The 13,349-nt window shown below is 34.0% G+C and overlaps 5 protein-coding genes across 5 annotated transcripts; 3 read left to right on the top strand and 2 right to left on the bottom strand.

Annotated features, from left to right (window-relative positions):
• Positions 1–127: 127 nt before the first annotated feature.
• Positions 128–424, bottom strand: PHYBLDRAFT_118557 (Homeodomain-like DNA binding domain-containing transcription factor; the record flags this gene model as incomplete). Its single annotated transcript, XM_018428642.1, has 1 exon — positions 128–424. A coding segment is annotated over one exon (297 nt), but the record flags the coding sequence as incomplete, so codon positions are not given.
• Positions 425–4,054: 3,630 nt separating this feature from the next.
• Positions 4,055–5,467, top strand: PHYBLDRAFT_151648 (hypothetical protein; the record flags this gene model as incomplete). Its single annotated transcript, XM_018432717.1, has 2 exons — positions 4,055–4,230; positions 4,294–5,467. The coding sequence occupies 2 exons, from the start codon at positions 4,055–4,057 to the stop codon at positions 5,465–5,467; spliced, it is 1,350 nt and encodes a 449-aa protein (XP_018285436.1).
• A 51-nt stretch (positions 5,468–5,518) lies between these two features.
• Positions 5,519–6,282, top strand: PHYBLDRAFT_151647 (hypothetical protein; the record flags this gene model as incomplete). Its single annotated transcript, XM_018432716.1, has 2 exons — positions 5,519–5,929; positions 5,995–6,282. 2 exons carry the CDS (start codon positions 5,519–5,521, stop codon positions 6,280–6,282), a joined length of 699 nt encoding a protein of 232 aa, XP_018285435.1.
• Positions 6,283–6,369: 87 nt separating this feature from the next.
• PHYBLDRAFT_151646 (hypothetical protein) lies at positions 6,370–7,035 on the top strand (the record flags this gene model as incomplete). The annotated part of the gene is made up of 1 exon (XM_018432715.1): positions 6,370–7,035. One exon carries the CDS (start codon positions 6,370–6,372, stop codon positions 7,033–7,035), a length of 666 nt encoding a protein of 221 aa, XP_018285434.1.
• Positions 7,036–9,323: 2,288 nt separating this feature from the next.
• PHYBLDRAFT_151644 (hypothetical protein) lies at positions 9,324–10,116 on the bottom strand (the record flags this gene model as incomplete). Its single annotated transcript, XM_018432714.1, has 2 exons — positions 9,324–9,988; positions 10,068–10,116. The coding sequence occupies 2 exons, from the start codon at positions 10,114–10,116 to the stop codon at positions 9,324–9,326; spliced, it is 714 nt and encodes a 237-aa protein (XP_018285433.1).
• Between the last annotated feature and the right edge of the window lie 3,233 nt (positions 10,117–13,349).

Below are 13,349 nucleotides of genomic sequence, written 5' to 3'. Positions count from 1 at the left end.
ATTGTGTCATCCAGACATTACTGTTGTAATGATATATAGAAAATCCATGATCTACTACCTTTTGTGTTTTGTTGTTTTTGTTAAAACAGCTTGGTCTTGTTATATGACCAATCATAAATATATCAGACTACTTGTCTGTTCCATTGGCATTGCATAAAAAGTCTACTGTAAGCTGCTTTTTATTTTCCTTCCAACCAGAAAATTTCTGGTGGGAAATAGTTGTTCTTGGTGAGATGGCATAGAAAAGTGCGGCTTCATTAAAGTTATAGATGTTACAAGCACTATAACTCTCTATCTTCTCTTTGATAGCAGTCTTGTCAATCTGAAGCAACTCTATGTCTGTTGAACCAGCCTCACCATAAATTCGATCCATTTTGATACAATGACGCTTTCCAAACTTCTCCATCCAGCCTTGAGAAATGTTAAAATCTTTAACACTTATTCTTTCAGCAAAAATAGTAGATTTTGTTTTAATCAATTCTCAAGTGATAAAGATCTGATTATTTTCAGCAATGTTGATCCAAAGAATCACTGCTTCTTCAATTTGCTATAGTTATGTGTCAACATAATAATGTTAATTTTATTTTTTGTATAAAGCAAAAATGTATAATGTTGAGATATATTACATACAGATCATTTTCTCTTTCTAATGCACTTTCTGTTCTTTACGTCGGCTTGCATTATCAAGCTTTGATCTCCTCTCTTCAAAATCTTTGAGATTGTAGAAATATCAGAAGCTTTCTGAAAGCTAAAGATTTCCTTTGCCCACTCAGCCAATTGAGAGTTACTTATAGATGACTTTTTCTTTTTCATATCACAAATCTCAAGGTGATTTGCAATATTAAAAGCATTTGCACCAGTAGCATTTAAATTTAGTTTTTTCCGATTTAAGTACTCTTTGTAAATGCTTTTCAAAAAAATGGTATGCAACAATAGCATTTCTGACAGCATGTATTTACATGCCCCATGATTTTTATGACCTTGAGCATGGAAATAGATGCTCATTTTAAAAATTTGCCGAGCATTTAAATCATTTTTCTTTGTTATTTTTTTTAAAATCGAATAATAGTATATAGCAACACTTACAAAAACTCACAAAAATTATGCTCACTACAAAGTTAATAGTCTTGAGAACATTTAACTTGTATTTTTTATATTAAGTATGAAAGAAAAATATCTAATAATAATGAATGTTACTAGTGAAGAAGACTATACCAGATAATATAATTATCTAAATGTTTCTTTTTATTATACTACTGATATTTTACCCTCAATATTTTTACTGATTTAACTCTCAGATGTGGCTTATAAGCACTTAAATTAATGCTAATAGAAATGCTACTGCTGGAGATGCTCTAGCCAAAAACATTTTTTTGCTCATATTTATTGTTTAGTTCTGTATTTAATAGCTTTCATTAAAGTATCAAAAAAATTGAAAATGATATTAGATAAGCATTATATAATAAGCTAAAAGCATACCAAAAAGCTGTTATTATTTGATTGAATAAGAATTTGAAACAATAATTTGTTACAAGACAGGGGGGTAGAAAACAGCAATGCAGCCAGGGGTTATATTTAACTAGAATGAATTTAAATAGAGGATTGAAGCATATCAAATCATTACTTGCTATATTTTTCTCTATTAAAAAATATTAGGGGGTTTCATTATCTCTTAGGATTCGGATTCAGATTAAAATTTGGAAAGCGGGTATTTAAATAGTAAAATAACACACCCACTGAGATTTTTTTAAACTTAATGTCCAAGCTAGATTTAAAGCTGGCCTGACTAAAATTTTCTAAAGCAGAATATGAAGTGTCCGCTCAAATTTACCATGAATGGAAAAAAGGATGGATACTGTTGTAAATGAGTATTGACTACTGCTGTAATTGAGAATAAGTCTGAAGGAAATAATATAAGGCCTCAGCTATTCCAGTCTGTTGTGAATGAGTATTGATTACTGCTGAATCTGAGAGTAAGACTGAAGGATAAAATAATATCTTCAGCTATTCCAGTCAAACGGATCTCCCTTTATGATATTATCTAATACACAGATCATCATACATATAATTGATTATTTATTATTATCACCATGACATGGGATATACAAATACATATATATTATATATATGGCATCATTATATTTCATCTACATATTTCTTTTATTATACAAATACTTAATTGAGAGACTACAACTACAACTATCTAATATTATGAAACATTACCCGAGTATCTGGGTCGGAATACTAAAATATTACCAATAGCATAAATGCTCTTCTTTACCAAAACTCTTGGACTGATCTGACTGGAGAAGTATCATATCAATTGGTCTTTCCGGATCTTTCCAGAAGAACAATACTCCTGGAAGATGACTCATCGTGATAAAGATTACTTAAGCACACACTGAATTACAAATTAGAAAAACATATAAATATCAGTAGATAGTTCCGTGTAGAAAGACAATCGAATTTTATCATTCTTTACTTTTCTTTTGAAATAAACAACCTACACAAGTTCTCACGAATTCTTTCGTCTATATTATATTTTGCTTTATTTTCTCCCCACAACACAGTCAAAGGTGTCTACCAATTACTTTATTATTTAACACACAGGTTTAGCATGCATGATAGTGATTATATTTCATATGATGATATCACCATAATATGAGATACATCAGTGAATTATTATAAGCATAATTATAACTCATAAACACATTTACTTTTGATGTTAATACTTCATTGGGACTACACACATTTATATAATTAATCATACATTAATTATCCCAAGATCACGTTGCTCTGATTAAGGCTCAGATAGGATCGATTACCCGACCCCAGTCATATAATTTTCCCAATCCAAAACAATATAAATAGCAGTAGTAGTTCAGTGTAGGAACCTGGTCAAACTTTGATATAAAATCCTTTCTCAATAAACAAAACCTACACAAGTTCTCACGAATCTTCGTTCCTAATCTCAAATCTTCAATTCTTCCTCTTAAAAACTTCTTCAACTTCAACTACCACAACAGATACAAAAAATCTGAAAAATGGGGGGTCCAATAATTGCAATTATAGGGTTTCAAAAAATGTGTTTCAAAAAAAATGTTTCAAAAAATGTTTTTATTTTGGTTTCAATAAAAAATAGTACTAGGATTACACGTTCTATATACTAGTAGCTAGTCTAGTGTAGCAGCCTCTCTTATGCAATAGATTGGGAGATAGACATGGTAAAAGTACAGAAGAACGACTATTAAACAGAAATAAAATATTAGTGTTATGACCTTTGAAGTAAATAATATGGTAAATTACCTTTTTATACTAGACAGACAGTGATATATGAGACTTACCTAAAGAGATGAGGGTAAAGTTATTAACAAAAGTAAAGGAAAAGACTGCTTGTTTAGTTATGTTAGGAGTAGATACCTTATAATATCACGACAGACAGCTTAGCATAGTTTGAAGTAACTTCCTAATACAATCTCATGTTGGAATCTCCATAGAATCTAATAAAAAATATATATTAGTATCAATATGAAGTAGGGCATAATAAATATATTACTTACTGAGGGTGTTCGGTATGATGGACACTATCATCTTGTTAGATTATGCTTGAAACTTACCTTTCAGTCATGAGAAAAAAAAAGAAAAAGAAGGAAACAAGTAAACAAAAAAAAATTAGCTCACATTATTTCACATGATTTTTTTAGCAGTCATTTTTTGCATAATTAAAGATATGGTACCTCAAATTAGTTTACGTTTTTCTACATCTTTCATTCCAAAGATTTTTAAACATAGAAAATCACTTCACAACAAAGAGAAATACATTCCTCACACTGACAGCTACAGACAACCAAACATTTGTGTGCACTGTCTGCGAAACTGAAAGAGTGTTAGGGTCCTTGCAAGGCCTCAGAAGACATTATACAAAAAAACATTCAAACGAAATGGGGGAGTATGAGAAACTTCTAAAAAGAAGGTAAGTTAATCCTAAAAGTAGGATGAAAAATACTATGTAATGTAAAGCTGAAATTGAGCATACCTTAACATTAGACCTGCTATGTTTGATGGCCCTTCTTCTTCTGCAAGCACTGCCACTGCCACTACCACTGCCACTACCAACCTGAACAGTAATAATGGACCTGCCCCAATAGAATTTATTATTGAAAACCCTCAGGACACATATGGTCATGAAATCTCTGACAAAGATGAATATAGTGATGATCACATTCTATTGTAAATAAAAATTAGTAATGCAATATTGAAATAGATAATAACCTGTTTTTTTTTGCTGAACAGTGATTCAACAGATGACTATGATGAGACCACTGATGACAAAGACACGGACACCAGAGTAGAATATGATAGCCAGGATCATATCGCTAGAGTGGCAGCAGAAATGAGAACCTTTCAATCTCTTTCTCATGCCATGAATGCCTACTCGAACAAAGACAGCAGCAGACAGACATCGTACCAGACCAATGACTTTGCTGACATTTTTACTGGACCCACCCGTCCGTTTAAATTGAAAGTAGAGTTTATCTTACATGCTCTCTTCTATGGCAATGAAGATCTTGCCTCAGAAAGATCTATCAAGAAGATCATGTTTGCCATGAAGATGGTCTTGGACGTCCGTGAAGAATCTGGAGTAGCACTGGATTTTCTGACACCAAATGCTGTGATTAACTATCACAAGCAGAAAAAGAACCAGATCCCTGTTTTTCCTACTGCCAGTTTCGATGTTGTGAACCAAGACAATGAACGACATGTACTTTGGATGAACAAATCATCCAATTACATCAAGTTTACCATGACATGCCCCGGAAAATCATCTCAAATCTTGGCCCTTCCTGACTTCACGGAAAACCAGCAGTTGAATCTCAATCAAGGCGAAAAGTGGAAGGAGAACCCATTGCTCCAGCACCCGATGATCACTTCAAACGGAATGGACTACTGGGTGGGTGATGTTGTCAAAGTCCAAGGCTCCCCAAACTGGTATCTCCTTGAGAAGTTGTTCACCATGGACAGATCCATACTTGCCAATGCGTTCCAGGTTTATGGTGGTCACAATCCTCGGCTGAACCATCCTGATGATACTCACTTCCTGCGGTTTGGAAACTCTATGAACTTTGCTGTCTCTACCCTGAAGTATACCATTGAAGTTGATAGGATTATGTCTACTGTTCAAAAAGACAGCAATCTTTTCCTTGGATGTGGTCTCTCTGTTTCTTATTGCCCTGCCGAAATTGTCACCTATGCTCTTACTGGTGTTCAATCTGACTTGTGGCTCAACAAATCCCGTGTTGAAGAATTCAAGAGAAGACTTCCAGGCTCTGGTTTGATGAAAGTGGTTGTCTGCCCACTTAATCTCTATTCCAACAATACCTCCGTTAATTCAACAAAGCAGTACAACAAGTATGACAGTTACTTAATGTACTTTACTGCATTGCCATTTGAGACCAGAAACAAATGACAAAATGCTCTTTTCATTTGTATCTTGAATCATACACTGAATGCCGTTGAGATGTTGCCTCCTATCGTCAATGACCTCATTAGTCTGGAGAAAGGTATTGAGATGTATTCTGAGGATCATGGTGAAGTAGTTCTTGTCGTTGCGCCCCTGTTGCTCTTTATGGGTGACAACCCTCATCAATCTCAGCTTGCCATGCATAAGAGAACATCTGTCAAGAAGTTTTGCCGAAAATGCCTCATACCTTCACCTCGTATTGAACAGGGTTCCATCCCTGACACTCCGCCGTATTCTCCAGTTGACCACCGTGGGTCAGAAGAAAGAATGAGGGATTTCTTGTGCGCCTTTGCCAATGCCAATTCCCAGTCAGAGCTATATCTCAATGGGTGCGAATTGAGTTATATTAAGAATGGAAGTGAGGAATTTCTTAGACTCAAAGCCTTTGACCCTACCAAAGACATGCCTGTCAAAATTCTCCACATTATTCCTCTTGGCCTGACGAAATGCTTGATGACTTTCTCTGGAAACAGAAGATGCTGACTACAAGTGAAAAGGGGAGACTCCAGGAAGCTCTAAACTCTTACAAGTCTTGTAAGAGTTACAGCCGAACATTCAGGAACAAGCTTTGTCACACTGGTTCGTTTGTTGGACGCAATTTCAAGGAATTGATTCAAGTCCTGCCTGGAATTACAAGCAAGCTCTTTAGTGACAAACCATCGGCAAGTTTGTTCATTAAAGCCTTGCATGCATTAGGCCACCTGTCGTCTTTGGTGTACACGCGTGGAGTCGACTGGTGCTTCAACTACTATATTGCCTAGATAAAACACACTGTCACTGATGTAACAGATCTGCTTTTTCAACTGAATGTCCAGATTCTCCAAAAAGGATTTTCTAAGCAAGACTTCATGTTCAAGCCAAAGGTCCACCTTCTGCATCATATCACTGACAACATTGTTCGTTTTGGTTCTGTGCTGCAATACAAAACTGAAAACAGTGAACAGTTCAATAAGTTCATCCGCAAACATTTATTCAAGACCAACCGCCATTCCACCTCTCGAGACGTTGCTACAAGATTTGGCAAGCAATACATCTGTCGGCATCTTTGTAATGGAGGATTGTATGTCGTAGAGAGACCAGCTGGTAATGGAACAAGATCTGTGAGAAGTTCAATTAGTGATTTTGTCAAGCTGGCCCCTGTCAATTTCTCAGGCTTTAATCTCCATTTCTTTGGTTCTCGTGTCAACAGTGACAATTCCGGGCTGTTGACTCCCACTTTGTGTGATACACTTGCAGGTGTTTTTCAATCAAATGGTCAATTATTCCTTGGTCAGGTAAAGATTGTTCAAGCAAGAGACTCTGCAGACAGAATGAGGAAGGCGTTCTTTATGCAAAAGTACCAAATTGTTCCGAACAGCAATGTAAATTGCATCTATACCCCAGCTGTGGTAACGGACAATTACAACAACATTGTGGTTCTGCCCCTTGGAGGCCTGGTTGAAGTCAACAAAGATGACATCAACATCGTTCAGGCTGTTGATATTCACTTGTCCATTGGGTCTTCCAATAACTAAAAGTTTCTCAACGTTGCAAAATCCGGCATGTTCCAGTGGATGTTGATGAACATTGCAAAAATCTATTAAAAAAAATGACTTATCAAAAAAAAAAGTATTTTTCCCAATGGGGTTTGTCCAATAAAATCTCTTCTTTTCCAGCTCTCTTCGCTTCTCCCCCCCATTTCAGATTTTTGTACCATCTAAAATTTTATCATGACACTTAAAACATTACACTAATCCACTTTTGGCTCATTTATATCAAATTTGTATACCCAAATCTGAGCCTTAACAGGTTCAACTTAAAATTGGAACTCTAAACCAATAGAAACAGCTGTACCATTAGAAATTACCATAAATGAAAGAAATGTCAGTAGGTGTGAATTAGATGAGAAGAATCTGAATAGAATTAAAATATATAAATTTAATCTGAAGGAAAAAGCTTTAGAATTGAAATTTAGGATCGCTTATTTTGACGTCTTGGAATACTCTAAACAAAAAGTTGTTAATGTCTTTGCCTCTCTTATATTATTCTACTCTATATATCAATTTTTATAAAAAATGCCCAACATAAGTGATAGAAAAGCTTTCTTCAAGTTGCTTAAAAAGTTGATTCTTTATAAACTAATTGAATTCCAAATTCACAGTGAGGATAATGCATTAAATATTACTGTCAACATACCAGAAATTCTTGTATACCTCGTGTTATCTAGAAAGAGATACCTTAGAGAGCGATCTATAGTCTCTTGGCCACCCAGTAGAATCAGATAGTTTTTGAATGATCTTGATAATGATAGATTTAGACAAGAGTTTAGAATGAACAAGCACTCTTTTTTTGCTATTTGCAACATGATCAAAATGAATCTTGTTTTCAATAATACAGCAGGAAGACAGCAAGTAGACATAAGTATTCAAATGATAGTTGTCCTTAAGTGCTTGAGATTGTATGAAACTGGTGCTACTGTTGGTAGTATTGCACAGTCAATTAGTATAAGTGGTATGTATTATGTAATTGTAACTGCAACTGTAATTGCTATTATTATTTCTTATTTCTGATTTAATATAATAATTATAACCAACATGTTTATTAGAGAAATCTGTTATTAAGTACAATAACAGATTTATTGCCACTTTCCTCTCATTAGAGAAGCAAACAGTATTCTGACCTGAGCAAGATGAAAGAAACAAAATAAGTCAAAGAATAAGAGCCCGATCTGGTTTCTCTTCTTGTCTTGGATTTGTCAATCAGACTCTTGTAAAGCTTAAATACAGGCCAAAATGATGTGGAGAGGACTTCTTCAGTAGAATATCATATTACGGTCTCCCTGTAATGATTGTATGTGTTGTATCCAACATAATTGTAGATTCAAATAGAGCGCACAGACAATAAGACAAAGACATATTGAATAAGTGACCAGTATCAATTATACATTATTTCTCACACTATCATTAAATAAAAAATATACCAATAACATGGTCACACACCTTAGTCAACATTACTAATCACTCAAACAAGAGTGTGAGTAATAACTTAACAATATATTATCTATGATATAAGAAAACAGACATCACATGATATACTCATATCATTATCCTAAATACACACGTAATGTCTATATAAACTCACATAGAAAATAGCAATAGAAGATCATCTCTCTTTTCATCAATAAACAAAGTCTCACCGTACTTTTCGTCTGCACTTTGTTTTTCTTTCTTTTTCTAAAAATATAACAGTATGCGATGACAAAAAACTCATTAGAATGATGTACTCTGAATGGGCTGGCTGTTCCCATGATTCACGAATGTATCTTGCCAGCCCCTTAGGAAAAACACCAGAACTTTTCTTTTCTGTTGAGGAATACTTACTTGGCAATGCTGCATACACACTTTCTCAGTATATGATCATACCATATAAGCAACAATCTAGCACTGGCATGACACAGAAAAATGTGGATTTTAATACTGTTCATTCCAATATCCGTGTGTCTGTAGAACACTGCATTGGAATTTTAAAAGAAAGATTTCAATCTTTAAAAGGCCTCAGGACAGTGATCCACACCAAAAAAGGCATAGAAAAAATGTGCTACTGGATAAGAGATTGCTGTATTTTACACAACCTACTTGTACCCAAAGTCAATAATGACTTTGAGTACACTGTTAAGAGTAATTGTGATTCTGAAGATTCAGGAGAAAATGATTCAGTTTAATTGGGCAAAGAAAAAAGAGAAAGGTTAAAGCAATTTATTTTCTAATAAATATATTTTTAATTTTATTTTTATTTTTGTATTAAAAATATTTATTAGTGTATTTTAGTTAAATATTTTTTTTATTTCTTTAAGAATATCTTTCTTTGACATTCCTAAGCCCTTGAGCATTTTGGCATGTTGAATTTGTGCCCTGGATTTATCAATTTGTATTTTGTATTGTTCCAGAACAATCTGCCTTTCGTCAAGGTCTATTTTTCTTTTGCGGATCTCTGCATCTTTTTCTTCTACAACAATCTGTCTTTCTTCAACCTCTAACTGCCTGCTTTGAATTTTGGTCTCAAATTCCAACTGTCTCTCAGCTCTTTTCATTTTTTCTCTCTCCTGATCGCCAGATCCCTTCATAAACTCAAAGAGACTCTTGTCAATATCTCTGCAGGCCTGTTTGGAAGGGCGATTATTTTCTACAGCAGTTGCCGCAGAAAGATGCCTAGCAACTACCTGTCTTTCTACTTCTTCGATCTCCTTATTGTCTTCATCTTTGCTTTCTTCATTGGTCTCATCATCGTCTTCTGCAACTTCTATATTCTCATACTCTTCATGCATCGAATTATGCACTGTCATGGATGCATGGCCAGAGTGTACGTTCAGAACATGTTTGACATCTGTGTCATCCAAGAAAGACTGCAGGCATGGAGGTTCTGTTAATGGTTGATGACCCATTACTGGATCAAGTTCATTAAAGTAGACAAGCATGGCTCTTTTTTTCTCTAAAAGAAATATCAAAGAGTAAAATACATATTATTATTAACATTGTATTTTAATTATGTGCTATATATATATATATACCTGCAATAGTGGTATTAATCTCAGGTTGAGACACACCATCTTGTTCCATTATATTTCTTAGACCTTGTCCAGTTTGGTTCAGTCAATCAATTACTCGCTTGTAATTTTTGTGAAGGTGGGCTATTTTTTCTTATATATTGTAAATTGATTGGTGAGTAATATCATTTGATACGAGTATGCTTCGTATTTCTGAGCAAAGAGTTGCCTTGATAACACCATTGACAGATCTTCCCTTCCATTGGTCGTAATTGACTTGCTCAGTTAACTAATTCACAACAATTATTTCCGATCTTGGTCTACCATTTACACTGTTCTTACTCCATTGTTTGATGTTATTTTGAGTGGAAGCTGCAGAATTTCTATCAGTAGGTATTTCAAATACACATCTATATTGTATTGATTAAAGTATACTTACTAGGTTGAGAGCTCATTTTGCTTTGGGAAAGTATGTTTGGAAATAAAAAAATAATATTTTTTTCCATTCGAACAAAAGCATTTATATACATATAAAACATATGCTCTTTACAAAATATCCAGGGACACTATATATTATATGTATGTTCTTTGAATTAAAAAGATCAGTACAAATATTGAGAGACATATATAAACTAGATATATTTTATTTAATTATGTATATAAAGGTTAAAATGAAATTTTAATTTTATCAGTAAATAAATTCATTAATACAAAATTAATTTTTTATACTTCTTTTACGTCTACTATCTTAATCACACTTTAAGCCAGCCTTTAATTCTTTTTTATGATTTAGTCTTTGCTCAATAAAGCTTCACATACAAAATAACTTAATTATATACAATCTTTCAAAAAAAGTCCTCATGACTTTAAAGTCCACTTAATCATCTTTATCTGCAACCTCGTATCACACTTACATTAATCTATAACCTTATAAACATGCCATCTGCAAATTCAAACCAAAATAAAGGCAATCACCCCCATAAGCTTAAGAGATTTTCGAATACTGAGAAGTCCATTATGATTGGGATACATAAAGCTGGAATGTCCATTCCAGAAATCTCCCACTGCGAAGGCATACCTGTGGAATCTCTTTGCAGTATAATAAAAATGTATAAGGAAACTGACTTTGTCGAAGATAAGCCTTGTTCCAGAAGACCAAAGTGTCTTGATTCTAGAGGCAAGCATCATTTGGATAGACTTATAAGAAGTGACTGGCGCCAGACTTTATTGGATATTGCAAGAGGTGTTAGAAATTTCACTGGTCATTACATCTCTGAAAATACAGTCAGTAAAGAACTGCATAATCTGGGCATATTCTCTTGTGCTGCAGCAAAGAATTCTCGGCTAACTGAAAAAGACATGGCCATTCGTAGCAAATGGGCAAAAGAAAGAATGGACTGGAAAGAAGAATGGAAGACAGTTATATGGAGTGATGAATCAAATTTTTCTCTTTTCAGAGTAAATTGAAAAGTTTGCTCATGGAAAAAGGCTGGCGAGAGGCTTCGCACAGACTGTGTTCAACAAAAAGTACAAGGAAATGGAGGATTTGTAATGGTATGAAGCTGCATTACCACTGAAGGAGTTGGACCACTTGCAGTTGTTAAGGGCACCATAAATGCAAAAGTTTATGTGGATATTATGGAAACTGTCTTTAAGCCATACTACCATGCCTTATCAAACAATGACATAAAGACATATATGTTTCAAGAAGATAATGCGCCATCCCATACTGCAAACATATCAAAGAAATGCAGAAAAGAGCTTAGTCTGGATGTTCTTGACTGGCCATCAAGAAATCCAGATTTAAGTCCAATTGAAAATATCTGGAATATTTTGGATGACTGTGTTTGCAAGAGGGCTTTCCCACCTACAAACCTGAGGGAGTTGGAAGTAGCTCTGCAAGAAGAGTGGTAAAAAATAGATAGAAAAACATGTGTGGATCTATGCCTCAAAATACATAACAGATTAGTAGTCATCAAAGAGAACAAAGGTGGGCCTATCACATATTAAATAAATGATCGTATTTATACCAGATAAAGGTCTTTCTCTAAGTTTTATTATAGTTATTTTCTGGCTGCCTCTATTACATATGTAAAGAATAAAAGAAATATAAAGATAGACCTTTGGACTTCTATTCTCTCCAGAGTTTAAAGTCATGAGAACTTTTTTTGAAAGATTGTATAATAAAATATCAGATACAAGAATAAGACAATTAATTAAAAAGAGAGACTCAATAATTTCCATTTTATAATCATCTTCATTGACTACAGGTTTTACATCTGCTTTCTGAATCCTAATCCAAATCCAAATCCTAAGAGATAATGAAACCCCCTATTGTAAACTCCGCCCATATTTACACCACAGCAGATTTTTTTGTGTAATCTTGTTCCTTAAAAGGATTCTTGTATACGGGGCTGTGGTATTTCAGGTACGAAACAATAGAAAAATAAAATATTTGAGAATAGAGACGTATAGAAATACTTTGAGACTGTATATCAGTTGTCTTTATTCATAAATAAAAAGTGTCCCTTTTTATAAGAAAACACAATCTGCTCTTGTCATTACGTCTTAGTTTCTTAAGGCTTTCTTCCTTTACTATATTTGGTTATTAGAGTGTATTTACTGCTTAACTAGTGTCGGTGTTACAATTATGACATCAAGTCATAAATCGTACTTCTTTAGCTCTTAGCTATTCTTTTCTCTTTTATACTAGAGCTTTAGAACTTCCTACTAAATTAGCCCCATATCGATCTGACACAGTTTACCCAGCAGTATGATATAATTATCTTAACAATCTTTAAGATATTATCTACAGTACTAACTGTAATAATTATTGGGCTGATTACTTAATTGTTTATATATATTTTATACTGACAAGATGATAGCTACTATACTATCCCAATATGAATATGTTCTTATATGTGATAAATCCAACATCCGAGTGTCTGGATCACCACAGGGGCGAATTTTGCCCATAACAGGAAATTCATTTTTTTGGGTGACTGAAAAGTGGGGGGATGGGGGGACTACTCTCGGCCAATAGATTTCGATTAAAAAATGTACTGCACAATTTCAAAAATGGTTCAAATTTTTAATTTGTTTCAAATAATTTTGGGTTGTAAAAAATTTATTTTTTATTTTCGAAAAAAATTAGGTTAAAAAAAAAGCTAGACTGGACCATAAAATCCACAGGCAGTAGCACACCAGTATATTCATACCACTAGAAACACTAGTAGTATAGCTGTTTGTACTTATGCCTGTAAATTACACGATTGGTTTGCTGCAAACTACTATGTCTAGCTAATC

This window comes from Phycomyces blakesleeanus (genome assembly GCF_001638985.1).
Source record: "Phycomyces blakesleeanus NRRL 1555(-) unplaced genomic scaffold PHYBLscaffold_30, whole genome shotgun sequence".
In the NCBI taxonomy this organism is placed as follows: Eukaryota; Fungi; Mucoromycota; class Mucoromycetes; order Mucorales; family Phycomycetaceae; genus Phycomyces; species Phycomyces blakesleeanus.
Note: the sequence above shows the minus strand (reverse complement) of the source record. Positions and strands in the feature narration are given on the sequence as shown.